Source organism: Diabrotica virgifera, chromosome 3 (assembly GCF_917563875.1).
Source record: "Diabrotica virgifera virgifera chromosome 3, PGI_DIABVI_V3a".
Classification (NCBI taxonomy): domain Eukaryota; kingdom Metazoa; phylum Arthropoda; class Insecta; order Coleoptera; family Chrysomelidae; genus Diabrotica; species Diabrotica virgifera.
The window spans coordinates 53,146,220-53,164,108 of NC_065445.1; the positions used below are offsets into that span (position 1 = coordinate 53,146,220).

At 35.1% G+C, this 17,889-nt stretch overlaps 1 protein-coding gene across 4 annotated transcripts in view; it reads right to left on the reverse strand.

Annotated features, from left to right (window-relative positions):
• The window catches only part of LOC114349091 (uncharacterized), a 42,267-nt gene extending 37,958 nt beyond the window's left edge, over positions 1 to 4,309 (reverse strand). For 3 of the 4 annotated variants that reach the window (XM_050646458.1, XM_050646457.1, XM_028299514.2), the window contains exon 1: positions 4,170 to 4,257. In XM_050646458.1, coding sequence (XP_050502415.1) covers positions 4,170 to 4,242 — 73 coding nt within the window. In that variant the 5' untranslated portion in view covers positions 4,243 to 4,257. Of the gene's footprint in view, positions 1 to 4,169 lie in introns of all 4 variants that reach the window. The other variant, XM_028299501.2, reaches the window with a different exon arrangement.
• Positions 4,310 to 17,889: the final 13,580 nt, after the last annotated feature.

Here is a 17,889-nt window from a genome sequence, read left to right on the forward strand (position 1 = left end):
GGAAGAATCGATTTACCAGAAGTTGTGTTTTTACTGTATTTTTATGTAAAAATATGTTGTTTCTTTTTCAATTCTTTCACCCTGTGTATATAAATTTTTCAAAAGGTAATACCGCAATTGAAAAGAGTGTAAAAATATTTTTAGGAAATGTTTTGAACTTTTTAGTTATGTTAATTACCATTTAATAAATGCATAATGTATGTTCACATGTACCTATGGGCGGCAGATTCAATTTGAATGCCCGCCATTTTTGTAAAAGACAAAATCTGAGACGGTCTCGTATCTAAATTTGAATCTTTGTATGTGTAGTAGGTGTGGTCCAAATTATATGCTTCTACCATTAAATGCACAATAATTCTTATATTATTATTTTCACGAATCTACCGCACATAGGTACCTACATGTGAAGATACGTTATGCATTTATTAAATGGTAATTAATATAACTAAAGAGTTCAAAATATTTCCTAAAAAATATTTTTACGCTCTTTTCAACGGCGGTATTACCTTTTTGAAAAATTAATATATAGAGGGGAATTGAAAAAATACACAACATATTTTTACAAAAAAAAAACAGGAAAACACAACTTCTGGTAAACCGATTCTTCCGGTTCAAGAGTTCGATCTTATACATCAAAAAAGAACCTATATACCAAATTTGGTTGAAATCGGACTTTTCATTCAAAAGTTATCATGCTATTAGTCACATATGTATAGTCGCCATTTTGAATGCTCGCCATTTTTGGAAAAGGCAAAATCTGAGATGGCCTCATATCTAATTTTGAACCTTGGTATGTGTAGTATACGTGGTCCAAATTATATGCTTCTATCATTAAATGCACAATTCTTATAATATTTGCACGAATCTGCCGCACTAATGGTAATACACAGTGATGAGCGCACTAATAACCAGCAAAATAGCGCAAAAGATGGAAAACATAATACATTGCGAAACAAAAAGAGATGAAACTAGTGGAGATGGAAATGATTGTTATAAAAGTATAAATTAACATTACATTACATAGTTTCCCACCTTTAGACGTATCGGAGGAGTATGAAAACTGTCACTGTGACAGTAGAATTTTATAAAATACTCCTGTCACAGACGTCTAAAGGTGGGATAAACTATGTAATATGTTAATAATGTATACGTTTATAGCGATCATTTCCACCTCCACTAGTTTCATCTCTTTTTGTATATTATAAATTACAAATAGTATAGTTAACATTTAATATAAGTAAAATAGTTATTAAGGTACCAAGGGTATTATAAGGATAATAACGCTTGAGTCAATGGTGTATAGACCGAGTGCCTTCGGCCCGAGGTATATACGTTGACCGAAAGCGTTATTATTATAATACCCGTGGTGCCTTCAACGTTTAATATCCGACTAAATAATTCTTTATATGCAAAAAATTTTAATGAATTTTGAATGAATTAATTAGTTTTCAAATAAGTAGTAGTAACGTAATAGTCGTAACGTAATTATTGTGATAACCATAGTTTTACTTAGAGTTTTATTTGTCAACTTGACAGTATTTAACTCGTTATTTAAATTTAATAGGCCCTAGGGCGTTATTTTTCAATAACACGCCCTTGGGCGTTTATCTTTAAAACTATGCATCCCAGGAAAAAACTTGTCAGAACATTTTTTGATTAGAATGATCAAAAAAATACATAAAAATGTTTTGTTTTGTGAGAAATCGCTGTTATGTAATTCCTCAAGTTCTTTGTTTATAACAATCTTATCGACATCCGGATCAACTGTTACCCAAAAAATTCGTGTTCTACGGGTCAAAATACATAAAAAAACTTGGGTAAGTCCATCTGAATAAAGGAGGCCGCTGTACCCCCTGGTGACAGGACTATTAGTGACGCGGAAAATTATATGTATTTCACGTTTACCTATTAGAAGATACCGAAAATTGAACAGGCAATTTGCCTATTAAGAAGAACGAAGAAGGAGCTCAGAAATGAATGGCTCCATTTGATGGCAACTTCCTTTCAACAGTAGGCGCAATGCGCTGGATGATGTTATGATAATGATTACGAATAACACGGTATAACAGTGAGCACGTAAAGGTTGTAATAAATTCATTTTCTCGAGAATGGACGATTTTGGAAAAAAATCCCGAAACAGGTCAATTTTTATTTTTAAATTACGACTTTTTGGCATATATATCATACTAGTGACGTCACCCATCTGGGCGTGATGACGTCATCGATGATTTTTTAAATGATAATGGGGGTCGTGTGATAGCTCATTTGAAAGGTAATTCAATTCTATATTCAGTAATATAAAGATTAACATCATTCTTTATACAGGGTGTCCAAAAAAAATTTTTTTTTGAATTATATTTATTGACAAAAAAGAAGAATGCATGTAATTTATTTAATTCAAAATACATTTTACTGCTCTCAGAAAACAGAAAACGATGTTTATTTGAAAAATATTTATTGCTTTTCGCTTAAATTCAATGTTCAAACTGTCAAGAGGAAGGTGAGTGGCTGCTTTAATATTGAATTTAAGCAAAAACACAATATTTATTTGTCAAATAGACATTATTTCCTGTTTTCTGATAGCAGTAAAATGTATTTTTGAGTTAAATAAATTACACAGATTCTTCTTTTTATGCAAATAAATTTAATTTAAAAAATTTTTTTGGACGCCCTGTATAAATAATTATGTTAATGTTTATATTACTGAATAGAGAATTGAATTACCTTTCAAATGAGCTATTACACAACCCCTATTCTCATTTAAAAAAATTATAGATGACGTCATCACGCCCAGATGGGTGACGTCACTAGTATGATATATATGCCAAAAAGTCGCAATTTAAAAATAAAAATTGACTTGTTTCGGGATTTTTTTCCAAAATCGTCCATTCTCGAAAAAATGAATTTATTCCAACCTTTACGTGCTCACTGAAATAAATATAGTAAATACAGTATAGTACAGAAAGAAATTTCAAGAGGCGCTTGAGGAATTGGTAGTTATCAGAAAGTTACGTAACATGATACATCTTACTTTAGAGAATACAGAAAACAGAGTAAAAATAAACAATCAATAATCGCAAACATTTATAGTAAACGAAGGAATAAGTCAGGGCGATCCTTTGTCATCATTACCCTTCAACTTTACCTAGAAAAATATTGCGAGAAGCGAAAATCAATAGAGAAGGACTCCTATATCAAATAGACACCAAGTTTTGGCATTTGGGGATGCCAAGATAAGACACAATGTGTTGCTGGCAGTAGTACCTACATAAATGAAACTAAAACCTAATTGTATGGAATGGGCAAATGGTCAGTTCAGAAATGAAGAAAAGTTTAAAGTAGAAGTAGAAGAAGGAAAATCATACGAGTTCGAAATGGTAGAAAGATTTACATACCTAGGAGCAATAATATCACGTAAACCGAACATTAAAGAAGAAATGCAAGGAAGAATAATGGCAGGCAATATAAGTGTACATGCGTTAATGGAATGTTGAGAAGTAAGTTTTTATCAAGAAAGGCAAAAATACAATTATACAAAACAAACTATACAACCAATAGTAACATACTGAAGTGAGACATGGACAATGACAATTATCAAAATTTATTGGAGATCTGGGAAAGGAAAATCCTGAGGAAGATATATGGAGGAATAATAGAGGACAGTTTATGGATAAGTAGATCAAAGGATGAGTTAAAAAATTATCCAACCAACCTAATTTAATAAGAGTGATAAAGGCACAAAGACTTAGATGGCGAGGTCACCTAGAAAAAATACCGAACACGACGACTCCAAAAAGGGTACTAATCTACACTATAGAGTATAACTTAAAAAAAACAAAAGAAAATCCGAAAAATAGATGGAAGCAAGAGGTCGAAAATGATATGGAAAGAATTATTATAGCTAGAAGGCCAGAAAAAAAAATGAATAACAGGAAGGAATAGAGAAAAATCACATATCAAGCCAGAGAAGATCTCAGTACAGAAATAAAAGCGAAAATGAAGAAAGAACGAACTTTTCAAGCCATTGGCCTCTAAGGCTGTTAGTGCTAGTTTATATAGATATAATAAATGCAGTATAAGCGTATTGTTCATTTTAGCAATATATGCGACACCAAAAAAAGGGTACTTATATTTCAATATAATTATGTTGAAAACTAAAATGTACTCACTCTGGTTCTCGGAAGTGGATAGAACCAACGATATACCGAAACAAATTATCAGCGTCGCGATAAAGAGTTTCATAGTGTCGATTTGCAATAAAACATTTCTAGGGTTTATTTATACCTTCGTTTCAATTCAAAGAATTTACGGAATTTGGACATTTGTTTTTACTTCAAACATAAATATGTTAAATACCATATTTTTCCAATGACGACAATAATTTATTCCAAGTGTATCGGAATAATATTTTGTTTTAAACGTTTAAAAAATAATTGTTTCATAATTTACACATTCAATTAGAATAATCCAATAAGTAGAATACTAAGTAGAAGACTAGAAGTGTCCACCGAAAAACAAAGATGAGAATCTATAAAACTTTAATTCGACCAATAACTTGCTATGGCAGTGAAGCCTGGTTCCTGAAAGAAACATCCAAAAACAAACTCGACACATTCGAAAGAAAAGTACTGAGGAGAATGAGAATACTAGGACCTGTGAGGGAAAACGGAATCTTCAGAAGTCGGTACAACAACGAACTTTATCAACTTTATAAGGAAGCACCCCTGTCAGACTTCATTAGAATACAAAGATTGCAATGGGCCGGACAAGTGATAAGAATGGGAGATGATAGGTTACCAAAAAGAGTACTTAATGCTAGAATGCAGGGAAAGAGACCAGTTAGAAAGTCAAGAAAGCGCTGGGAAGACACAGTAAACAGCAACGCACAAGCCCTTTTAGGAGTCCATGTATGGAGAAGAGCAGCCACAGACAAGCAAGGGTGGAGGCAAAAAATAAAGGAGGCCAAGGCTCAATTTGGGCTGTAGTGCCGTAGAAGAAGAAGAAGAATAAGTAGAATGGAACAAAGATAAGAGAAGCACAAAATATTGGTTAATGAAATTTACCACTTTTGTTAGGAATAAGCCAGAATTTTATTTTAAAATAAGATTATTTGACGTTTCGATTTCAACTTCGGAAATCTTTCTCAAAATCCGAAGTAGAAGTCGAAACGTCAAATGAACTTAATTTTAAAGTACCGGGTGTCCCAATAAGAATGGCTCTCGGTCATATCTCAGGAACCGTTTATAGTACAACTTTGGGAAAAAAAATTTATAACAAAAGTTGCCTCGAGAAAAGCCTGGAAATTATTTTCATAATTGTTAGTCCACCGCTAGAGGGCGTAATTGAATATCAAAAATTAAAAAATCGAAATTTTACAAAATTTACCTAATGAAAGGGCACTGGAAATCCGATCATCGTATTCCTCATAAAATTCTGCGCATATTTTATTTCACAAGTTTAAGTCTACCTGTGCAAATAAGAGGTGGAGGTGAGTGCGAACATTGTTATGAAAAAATCGCTGTAAGTCCGGTTCTGCTTAATCGATTTTTGCAAACTTGGTCTTGTTGAAAACAGCTCTTTTTCGTCAATGTAATAGTTATAATTTGGAAACAGCCTATTACGTAATATGCCGGCTAGGAGGCGCTATTTATTTTTTTTTTTAGAAATCTAGTTTTCTTTGGAAAATATTAAACGCAAGTATGTATTTTTTCCTGTATTACAAAATTAGACCAAATTAGCAACAAAATACCGAAAACCGCATCTCGATACCTTTTTTTTATCTCGAGATATCTTAAGAAACGTGTAAATTTTAAACATAAATGTTGCTGTCTTATAAGACGAAATATATAGAAGCAAGCAGTGTGCTATGGAAAAAAACAAAGAAACATTTTCTAGTTGTCACCGTAGATAATAAATTTATTTTAGTTTAATTTTCAGTTTAATTGTATTTTAATTTAAATTTTAAATTAATTTTAATACTTAAAATATTACCAAAAATTAAAAATAACGTTAATACATAGAATCGTAGAAAATCTAAAAAACGTCAGATTTTCTACCCAATTTTAATAGAAGTGTAACTTCTAACGTGCGTACAAAGAATACACAAATTCTATTTTTCTATATTAATAAGTCCAAAAATATGTATAAAAACTATTTAATTTAAAAAGTCAGTACAACTATAAACCCACTTTTTTCTCTGTTAACAATAAAGACAACTACTTAGTGACGACCTAAATGTTCAAATTGCTGCCCATTATGTTCGATGCTTACTCTTTCAAGAGTGGATTTTCCTTAACTTAGTTTACCAGTGACAATAACAGTTATGTATTTATTTTAGGATAGGATATAGTAGGTATGTATTTATCTTAGTATAGGAATAGGATAATTAGTATTAAAAAATAATGAAATAAAAATTAAAAATTTGTGTAGAAAATCTGACGTTTTTACATCTTCACGATTCATCGAAAGAAAAGCAAATGCGCGGAGGCAACAATTCATAAAAATTTACATATTAACGCTGTTTCTAAGTATTGGTATTATTAAAAGTATTAAAATTAGTGTAATATTTAAATAAAAATAAAATTAAACTGTTTAAAATATATTTATTTCGTCAAAATCATAATAATAGAAGTATAACTTCTTACGCGCGTACAAAGTACACACACTCATTTTTTGTTATATTTTATAGTGTTATTGTTGTTTTGATTCATTATATACGGTGACATCTGGAGAATGTTCCTTTGTTTTTTCCATAGCACACTACTTGCTTCTATATATTTCCACTTATATGACAGCAACAGTTATGTTAAAAATTTACACGTTCCTTAAGATATCTCGAGATAGAAAAAAAGTATCGACATGCGGTTTTCAGTATTCTGTTTCTAATTTAGTCTAATTTTATAATACAGGAAAAAAATACATACTTGTATTTAATATTTTCCAATGAAAATAAGATTTCTAAAAAAAATAAAGAGCGCCTCCTAGCCGGCATGTAACGTAATAGGCTTTTTCCAAATTATAACTATTACATTGACGAAAAAGAGCTGTTTTCAACAAGGTCAAGTTTGCAAAAATCGATTAAGCAGAACCGGACTTACAGCGATTTTTTCATAACAAGGTTCCCACTCACCCCCACCTCTTACTTGCACAGGTAGACGTAAACGTAAATAAAATATACGAAAAATTGTATGAAGAATACGATGATCAGATTTCCAGTGCCGTTTCATTAGGCAAATTTTGTAAAATTTCGTTTTTTTAATTTTTGATATTCAATTACGCCCTCTAGCGGTGGACTTACAATTATGAAAATAATTTCCAGGCTTTTCTCGAGGCAACTTTTGTTATAAAAATTTTTTTCCCAAAGCTGTAGTATAAACGGTTCCTGAGATATGGCTGAGAGCCATTCTTATTGGGACACCCGGTACATAATTGTGGCTTATTCCCAACAAATAGTAAATTGTTTAAGGCAGTGTTTTTCAATCTGTGGGTCGCGACTCCCAGGGGGGCCGCGAAGCCTTACTCGGTGGGTCGCCGACTGAAAGAAAAAGTTGAGGTTCTTAAAACACAATTTTAGTGGGAAGGATATGCTTGTTTGTTTTTTAAAAGTTTATCAAATTGTGGCACTATCTTTGAAAGGTTACTAATCGAATCATTTTCTAATTGCAGTCTATTTCTCTTTTTAGTTTTAATGTCTACCATTGAAGAAAATGTCATTTCACACAAGTATGAAGTTGCGAATTGTACTAATAATTTAAGAGCTTCCCTTGCCAGGCTCTGTATATTGGTGTTTTATTTTTATCCAAAATACTTCGACATTTTGCGAATAAAATTATATTTTAAGCATGCCATCAGCAGCTAAATCTAGAAGACATTCTTTAATTTTATTGTTGACATCAGTCAGATCTACTGATGTTTCCAACAAAGAGTTTAGAATCCATCTACGCCTATTGTCAGCTTCAGAGTGCAACTCTGGAAAGTATGTCAAAAGTTGCTCTTGTAAATTATGCAAGCTCTGTATAATGCAAGGAATGTGAGCCGATACTGCAAAACTTTGGTCTGTTGCATTATCTTCATCAATCTTCTGAACACATGGAAAAGACTCAAACATTTTGTTTTGCAGAGAGGTTGACCACAAACGGAGTTTTGCGTGAAATGCTTTTACTTTATCTTTAGCTGTTAAAATATTCTCTTCTCTTCCTTGAAGATTCTTGTTCAAATTGTTAAGGTGACTAAAACTATCTGCCAGAATGCTAATTTCAACAGCCAATAGGGTCAGAAAAACCGTAAGCACATTTTGCATCTTGTAAGAACATTAACAATTTCAGCTCTCAGTTCCAGAACTCTTATCAATACCTTTCTTTTGGATAGCCAACTGACCTCTGTGTTATAAAGGAAATTTTGATAAGGCACATACTTAGACTCCCTGATGACCAAGAAGAACGTCATGATGGAAGAAATCAAGCGAAGGATAATCCTAGCAAACAAATGCTATTTTGGACTGAGTAGACATATGAAAAGCAGAAACTTAAGCCAAAAACAAAAATAACCATATACAAAACCCTTATACAACCAGTGTTGACATATGGATCAGAGGCATGGACCATTTCCAAGGCAGATGAAAACCTTCTGCTTATATTTGAACGAAGGATCCTGAGAGGAATATTCGGTGGTATCTGTGAAAATGGTGTCTGGAGGAGGAGGTACAACTACGAGGTATACCACAGATATAAACAAAAATTTGGTGGTAAAGACGTAGTAACTCTTATAAGAATAGGAAGACTAAGATGGGCAGGACATCTAGCAAGATCACAGCAGAACAACTCTCCTAGAAGAATCCATATGTCACAACCTGTGGGAAGTAGAAATAGGGGTAGCCCAAAACTCAGATGGAAGGATGGTGTGAATGAGGATGGGAGAAAAATAGGTGCAGCAAACTGGCAACGGTTGGCAATGGATAGGACTGACTGGCGTAATAGACTTGGGAAGGTCGAGGCTCGTTCATAGAGCTGTAGCACCATTGATGATGATGAATAGGGTCAGAAAAACCGAAGCAGATTTTACACCTTGTAAGAACATTAACAATTTCAGCTCTCAGTTCCAGAGCTCTTATCAATACCTTTCTTTTGGATAGCCAACTGACCTCTGTGTGATAAAGGAAATTTTGATAAGGCGAGTCCATATCTTCACAAACGATTCTGAATAGCCGGGTTTGCAAAACTTTACCTCTGATAGAATTTACAATTTTTATTAGCTCCTTGAGCACGTTATTTATATCAGAAGGTACTATCTTAGAGCCTGTCGAAGAAGAAAACACTGTGTCCAGGATATGTTTGGCATTCATATCTTTAACGTCATCTCTAGAAATAGAGATATATTTTTCCCAATCAATATTGTAGTTGCAAGTGCTTCCTAAAAACATATCGTACAAATACTGGCCAGCAGTGTTTGCAGGAAGTGCTTTGCAAAATAAGATTTCTTCCATGATATTGTCATCTGCTTCAAAGCGCACAAATTCTGCAAACTGTGCACTGTCGGAAACACCTGTAGATTCGTCAAATTGCAAAGCAAAGTGTTGGCTGTTCTTTAATTTGTATACCTAACGTATGTAGTTTTTAATTAAATTATTTCTTTGGCTTGCTATGACCCCAGGGGGTCGCCAGAATATTTCAACCTATAAAGGGGTCTCAAAATCAAAAAGATTGAAAAGCACTGGTTTAAGGGCGTAGGGGCAAAAGTTCGGCCCCAATGCTTTTTAAATGCATTCATTTTTTTCGAATCCTAAGAAAACTAATAAATAGTTTTGAAAAATTTAAACACAGAATGAAAGATTACATTATTATCGAGGGCCGAGAGTCCCTTAGAATAAACAAAAGGTGAATGAGATATTTGAAATTAAAAATAACACTAAATTTTCTCTTTTTTTCACCCGTGTAACTTATAATAAACATTATAGAAGTTTTCAGGGACTTTCGGCCCTCATTAGTAACGTAATCTTTCATTCTGCGTTTAAATTTTTCAAAAATACCTACTAGTTTTGTCAGGATGCGGAAAAAATTAATGCATTTGAAAAGCATTGGAGCCGAAATTTTGCGCCTCCTCCCTTAAGATGCCACAAGAAAATAGCTTCACAATATATTGCTTAATATCTCGATCGTATGTAAATGCTTCAAATGTCAGAAGATATTCGAAGAGATACGAAATATTAGAAATATTAGAAAATATTATATGATCACGTATTATGTGAGTAAAATGATTGTAGAATCAGAATATGGGCTAATCACCAAAGATGACCACCTACCAGATAGGCAGATGATCTAAAGATTATAACAAGAATCTGTATTACAACTGCACAAAACAGAAAATATGGAAACGTTTAAGAAGAGCCGACGCCGACGTCCGGCAGCCAGGGACAATATAGATAGGTATAATATTATCAGGCCGATTATCGCAAAGTTATGACAAAATAAAAGGCGCTCAGGGCAACAGTGGCCTAAAAACGAAGTTTTGAGATAAATGCCATCTTTGCATTCGTATTTACATTACGGTTATTAGACAAGGCGAAAACGGCGGGTTCGAAGGGAAAAATATTCCCATGAGATTTTTTTGCATAATCACATTCGTGAGACATCCCAGAATAAGGTTCAAGAAGTCGCCCAAGTGAAAAGTGGGCCAATTTTTTTTTAACAATTTTTTTTAATCAAATTGCAAGAATCAATATTTTTGGCCCGAACAATTTTTTCTTTAATTTTTTGGACCATTCTGGACAAAAAAGGTCTCTTATAATTTTTCTCTAAAGTTGATCGTTTTCGACTTATAAGCAATTTAAAATTGAAAAAAACGAAAAATGGCGATTTTCAAGGCTTAATAACTCGGTTAAAAGTTATTATTATGAAAGTCAATATATGACTAAATCAAAGTTTAAAGCCCCCCCTACAAGATCCTGAAGAAATTTTTGTCATTATTTTATTACTAAGCTGTTATTTTTAAGTAATAATAATAAGCGCATGCACGTGTGCGGGGCTGTAAATGCTGAGTGCGAGAGAGAAGCTATTCCAGCAGTCCAATTGTGCATCTTACTCGCACTCACATTTACAGCAGCGTTAATACGATACAACCACTCATTGTTATTAATTAAAAATAACAGCTTATTAGTAAATTAATGACAGATTTCTTCAGGATCATGTAACGGCGACTTTAAACTTTGATTTAGTCACTTTCTGACTTTCAAAATAATAATTTTTGACCGAGTTATTAAGCCTTAAAAATGGCCATTTTCGCGTTTTTCAAATTTTAACTTGCTTATAACTCGAAAAAGATCAACTTTAGAGAAAAATTATAAGAGACCTTTTTTGTCCAGAATGATCCAAAAAACCTAAAAAAAATCAGTCCGAGCCAAAATGTTGATTTTTTGCAATTTGATTAAAAAAAATTGTTAAAAAAAAATTGGCCCATTTTTCTCGTGGGCGACTTCTTGAACCTTATTCTGGGATGTCTCACGAATGTGATTATGCAAAAATATCTCATGGGAATCTTTTTCCCAACGAACCCGCCGTTTCCGCCTTGTCTATATGGTATGCGCTACATATTTTGTAGCGCCATTTGCCAAAGAGATTTAGAGGTAGGTTATGTAGACCCTTGTTAATCCGAAGAGTTAATGTTCCTGCTTTTATTGATATATTAATCTAAAAATGCTCAATTTGTGGGTTAGATCACTATTGTTCTGAGCGCCTCATATAATAAGGAATGTAGAAGAGTAGAAAGATAATCGTGGAGAAATCATTTTGAGGAGAAAGAACATACTACAGAAATGTTACGGCTCCATAAAGTTCCCTTAAAAGGTCTAAAGAAAATGGACCAAATAAGCGACAGATGGACAGGGAGATGTACTTTCACCACAACTCTTCAATTTAGCTCTGGATCACATAATCAGAAGTGCAAGAATCGAAAAACCCAATACAGTATTTCATCGAGAAGGACCAAACTTACTACTGGCATTTGCATACGATATCGATCTAATAGGTAACACACGATTAAGGATGAAGGAGACTTTCGTGAGGTTCGAGAAGGAAGCATAGAAGATGGAGCTCCAATCAATCCAAATCAACGAAAACAAGACGAAATAGATGTATATGAGCCGCAATAATCAAAGCAGAGACAGAATTGGTCAGAACATTACCATCGATGACTTTAACTTTGAGCGCGTTAGAGAATTCAAGTATCTTGGAACAACAATAACTGAAGACAATAACGGATCACAAGAAATAAACAACAGGATACAGACCTTATAAAATCAAAACAACTAACAAGATGTACGAAGATACAAGTCTATAAAACAATCATACGACCCGTTGTGATGTAAGGAAGCGAAACGTGGACGATAACAAAGGCAAACGAAGAGAGACTACTTGTTTGGGAAAGAAGAAACCTAAGGAAGATCTTTGGCCCTGTGCTGGATGAAGCATCAGGACAATATAGGATAATAACTAACAAAGAGCTCGAAGAACTTTACCCAGACGCCAAAATCATAAAACTGATAAAGTCCAGAAGACTCCAATGGGCGGGACACCTCAGAAAACATTCTGACCAAAGAACAGTAAGACTGGCGTGGGAGGAAGTCCCAACTGGAAGGAGACCACGCTTACGCCATCGACTCCGGTGGCGAGATAATATAGCAGGAGACCTAAGCGCGATGGGCGTGGAGAATTGGATGGAGGTTGCTCAAGACAGAAATCAGTGGAGGCATGTTATCGAGTCGGCTAAAACCCACGAAGGGTTGTAACGCCACGCAGTAAGTAAGTAAGCGACAGATGGATAGACTGCATTTTATAGAGCCGTGTGATATACGCAACATTACTGGGCGATACAGTCTCAGCATACATAGCCAGAAGCAGTCCGCAGGAGGAGTCTTATCTCCGCTCTTGTGGTGGAATCTAGTGATGAATATACTGATAACTAGACTCAAAAATGACATGCAACAAGAACTGGGTTATGCGGATGATCTAATCATCTTAGCCTACGCCTACAGTAAATTTAATGGCACAATCAGAGATATAATGAGAAAGACTCTGGCTATAGTTACAGAATGGACTTCAAATGACTTAACACAATCCCTGAGAAGTTCAAATCATGAAAGGACCCCGCACAAACCTTATGGAAAATAGGTCCCAGTGGATTTCGTTCATACTTTGGGAAAATACTCTTTGAAGCATCCTGATAAAAAGTTCTCATGGGCACAACTCAATCGTATGAAGGATTTTTAAGATATAGAGGCCCAAACTCGGAAAATTATAAGATTTGCGGGGTATTCCAATTCCGTGAGTTACTGGTTATTTGGCAACATGTAGAAGTTTGGATCAAGGAAAAGTACTAGTAGTCTATGATTTTTTCCTGGCTATTCAATTGCGATCTTTACTTTGACCTTGACCTTCAACGGACGTCACCTTCTAGAGTTTCAGGGGTTTTCGGCATTCAATTGATATAAACAGATTACTCATGGGTTTTTGGGATCGCTAAACACGAATATGCCATCAGAATTGCCCTCCGCATGACGTGGTGGCCAGGGCCTCCGCAAGGGACATCTTCTAGAGTTTCGATGGTTTTTTGGCATTTAATTGATGCAAATGAATTACTGGAGGGTTTTTTGAGGTAGCTATACACGAATATGCCACCAGAACCGACTCCCGGGGCACCTGATTTCCAAGGTCAATGAAAGGGGCTCCTGAAGTTTCGAGGGTCTTTGGTACTACATTAATGCAAACGGATTAGTTATAGATTTTTGGGGTTGCTGAACACGAATACGTGATCAGAACAGACACAGGAGCACCTGGTGCCTAAGACAGGTTATCTTCTGGAGTTACGGAGGAATCAAATGAATTACTCTTAGGGGTTGATATACATGCATACACTATCAGATCTGACCCACGAATCACATTCACACGTGATCACGTATTCGTGTTCAGCAACCCCAAAAACCTATAATTAATCCGTTTGCATCAATGTAGTACCAAAGACCCTCGAAACTCCAGGAGCCCCTTTCATTGACATTGGAAACCAGGTGCTCCGGGAGTCGGTTCTGGTGGCATATTCATGTTTAGCGACCTCAAAAAACCCTCCAGTAATTCATTTGCATCAATTAAATGCCGAAAACCATCGAAACTCTAGAAGATGTTGCAGTGGCCCTGGCCACCACGTCATCCGGAGGGCAATTGTGATGGCACATTCGTGTTTAGCGACCTCAAAAAACCCTCCAGTAATGCATTTGCATCAATTAAGTGCCGAAAACCATCAAAACTCTAGAAGATGACATCCCTTGCAGTGGCCCTGGCCACCACGTCATCCGGAGGGCAACTCTGATGGCATATTCGTGTTTTGCGATCCCAAAAACCCATGAGTAATCTGTTTATATCAATTTAATGCCTAAAACCCTCGAAACTCTAGAAGATGACGTCCGTTGAAGGTCAAGGTCAAAATAAAGGTCGCCATTGGATAGCCAGGAAAAAATCCTTCTACATGTTGCCAAATAACCAGTAACTCACGGAATTGGAATACCCCGTAAATCTTATAATTTTCCAAGTTTGGACCTCTATATCTTGAAAATCCTTCATACGATTGAGTTGTGCCCATGAGAACTTTTTATCAGGATGCTTCAAAGAGTATTTTCCCAAAGTATGAACGAAATCCACTGGGACCTATTTGCCATAAGGTTTGTGCGGGGTCCTTTGCCAGAAGGAGAAATTTGGGGGGACTGGGTCCTCTAAAGCTACATGTTACACATAAATATGGAGAGTGGAATAAGGTATTTTGGGGTAACATTAGACTCAGGCTTACTTGGAATCAGCAAACGGAACAAATAACCAAAAGACCGGTAACCATGTTAATGATAGTGAGACGAATTCATGAAAATTGACAACATGGTCATAAAACCAAGTATTACATAATGTGCATCAGTGGTAAGGTACTCAAAGATGCAGCAAAAAGTATCATCCTCAAACTAAGCAAATGAGGGGCACGCCAACGGCAACCTTGGAAGCCCTACTGGACTTCTCTTACCTAGGTATAGTAATAAGGAAAGAGGTAAGAACGGAATATTATAGAGCGCAACAAAATCTGAGCAACGTAACGGTTAGATAGGGAGATGGTAATATCATAAATGAAAGGAGCCTTACCAAATGGATGATGATTTCTGACGAAAGGATATACAGAAACAGGCCATGAGAGGGATGTGGTAAAAAAACCACTTTACCCAGACTGCAAGGTTATACCTGGTCCTGGTACAAAGGTGAGTCTAATACTGCAAAGTTTCGTACGCAGGAATATTGAGTAGTGGTGGAAATTTAAACATTTCTATTTCACTAGGAGAATACGTCTCCTGACGTATGGCTCAGAAACATTGACATTAATAAAGGCCAACATAAACAAAATAGAAATAACTCAGAGAAAAATGGAAAGATCCATCCTGGGAATAAAATTGCAAAACAGAAAATCAAACAAATGGATAAGAGAGAAAACAAAAGTAAAAAATGTAACTGAACATATAACAGGATTAAAGTGGAGATTTGCGAGACAGGAAGACAAAAGCTGGAATGCTGAAATACAAAACTGGAGACCGTAGACAGAAAGAAGAGGCAGAGAAAGACCTCAGATGCGATGGAAAAACGATATTGTAAAAGCTGCAGAAACTGGAAAAGCGCATCCAAGGACAGACAGACATGGAAATATTTGGGGAAGGCCTATGTCCAAAGTTGGATAGAAATGGGCTAAAGAAGAAGAAGAAGAAGAAGAAGGAGGAGAAGGAGAACATACTTCTGTCATAGGGGAAGATAAAGTTGTGATTGAAAGTATTTAAGCATTGGGAAAATTGGTGATTGAAGGGTGATTGACAGTATTAAAGCAGGAAGTAGACCTCAAACATGGTAAACGGATGGTATAAAGAGGGTTACAATGAATGGAATTTACATAGAACTTCAGAAAAAGACGAATATAGGTCCGAGGAAAATGGCTGTTTTGAGCATGGTATCACACATACTCACAAACCCAGCTCACTGAGCATAGTCGCCCCGTGTTCTTCCTGTGGCGTAAGTCAGGTCAATAGGTAATAAATAATTCTCAACTGGCTGGTTCAATCGCTAGAATAAGTATTTATTACTTCAGTATGCCAGAATGAATACATGGCGAAGTTTATATTGGGACCCTGTTCCTTGAGGTTTAATATGGAAATGGGACGATTTCGCAGATCTTCGGTTCGATAATGACGGAAGTAGCAGTACCCACTTTCAGGGCAAAAACAGACGAAACACTCTGCAGTGCTACTCTGTGGATCCACATTGCAGGATTTTCTCCACCCGGAACTTTCGTAATTTCCAAAATTTATGCTTAACCTCTGAGTGGCGCTTTCCTGCTATGGGCGTGGATAATAATTTCAGTGATTTTTTAGATAATAAAGCATTTCCTTTAATTGCAATTAAGCCAAAACGTCGCAAACCCTGGACTACTAAAGGTATCCGAATATCTTCCAAGAATATGCGTTCTCTTCTCTATATCAATAAATTTACTAACAACGTCTCTATCACTGAATATATCACTAATTACAGGGCAACCTATCTTAAACTTATAAAATCAGCTAAAAAAAGACTACTACCATAACCGTCTGGGAAGCTCAAAAAGTGTTGCAAAAGAAACTTGGTCCATAATAAACGATCTTCGAAAAAAAACCCACACTGCTCAAACATTTTCCCTTCCAGGCCCTGAAAATCTAAATGAATACTTTGTTAATGTGAGAAAAATATTACATCGACTATTTTGCCACAAGATCCCATTTCCTTTCCTAATTCAAGAAAAGTCTCGAATTCATTCTTTATAAAACCAGTCGATAAATCTGAACTGATTCAAACAATCAATAGTATAAAAAGCAGATCTTCCTGTAGTACTAATGGTCTATCGATAAAAATTTTTTCTAATCTCCCAGAAAATGTGTTAGAAGTCCTCATCTCACTAATTAATGATTCTTTTGAGAAAGGTAAATTTCCAGAATGCCTGAAGACAACCATCATTATTCCTCTTCATAAGGGTGGTGAAATATCTAATACCTGCAATTATAGACCTATTGCACTACTACCGGTACTCTCCAAAATTATTGAGAGACTCATAAAAGCCCGACTTATGTCCTTTCTATGGTCTGTTTTTAAACCAAAAGGAGTAATTCAAATTTACCGCCCCGTAATGCTTGTTTGTAATTGGTCCAATCTCAGCCAAGTTTAGTCCACTGTTATGAAATTTTGACACTAATGACATTTATGAAATTTTGACATTAGGCATTTCATAGGTTAATTAAGTTATATCGGCGATTTTTTGTGTTTTCTGCGTTATTCCTTTAATTTTTAGATTTTTAGTCGGCTTTTATATAAAAAACAGTTCTTTTTAGAACTCTTTAGCGACGTATTAGTATAATATAATATGCATGGATTACCGTCGAATGCCGATATGATAAACCAAAAAAGAAGATGTATTTGGTGATTTTTCTATTGACTTTCTTGGGTGTGAATCTGTCTTTTTAGTTTACTCCTCCTGGTTTAAAAACAAACCATAGTTAAAAACAACATTTTATCACAAAATCAGTTCGGCTTTTTAATAATAAATGCACCACTGATGCCATGTTTTCTGTACTACATGAGGTTTATCAAGCACTGAACAATAATCTTCACACTGCCACCGTTTTTTGTGACTAGGCCAAAGCTTTTGATTGTGTAAATCACAACACTTTGATAAAAAAACTAAATTTCTACGGAATTCGAGGTATTTATTTAGATTGGTTCCAATCTTACTTGGATGATAGGAAACAACTGGTTAGAGCAAATGATACAGACTCTAGTCTCAAAAAAATTGTATGTGGGG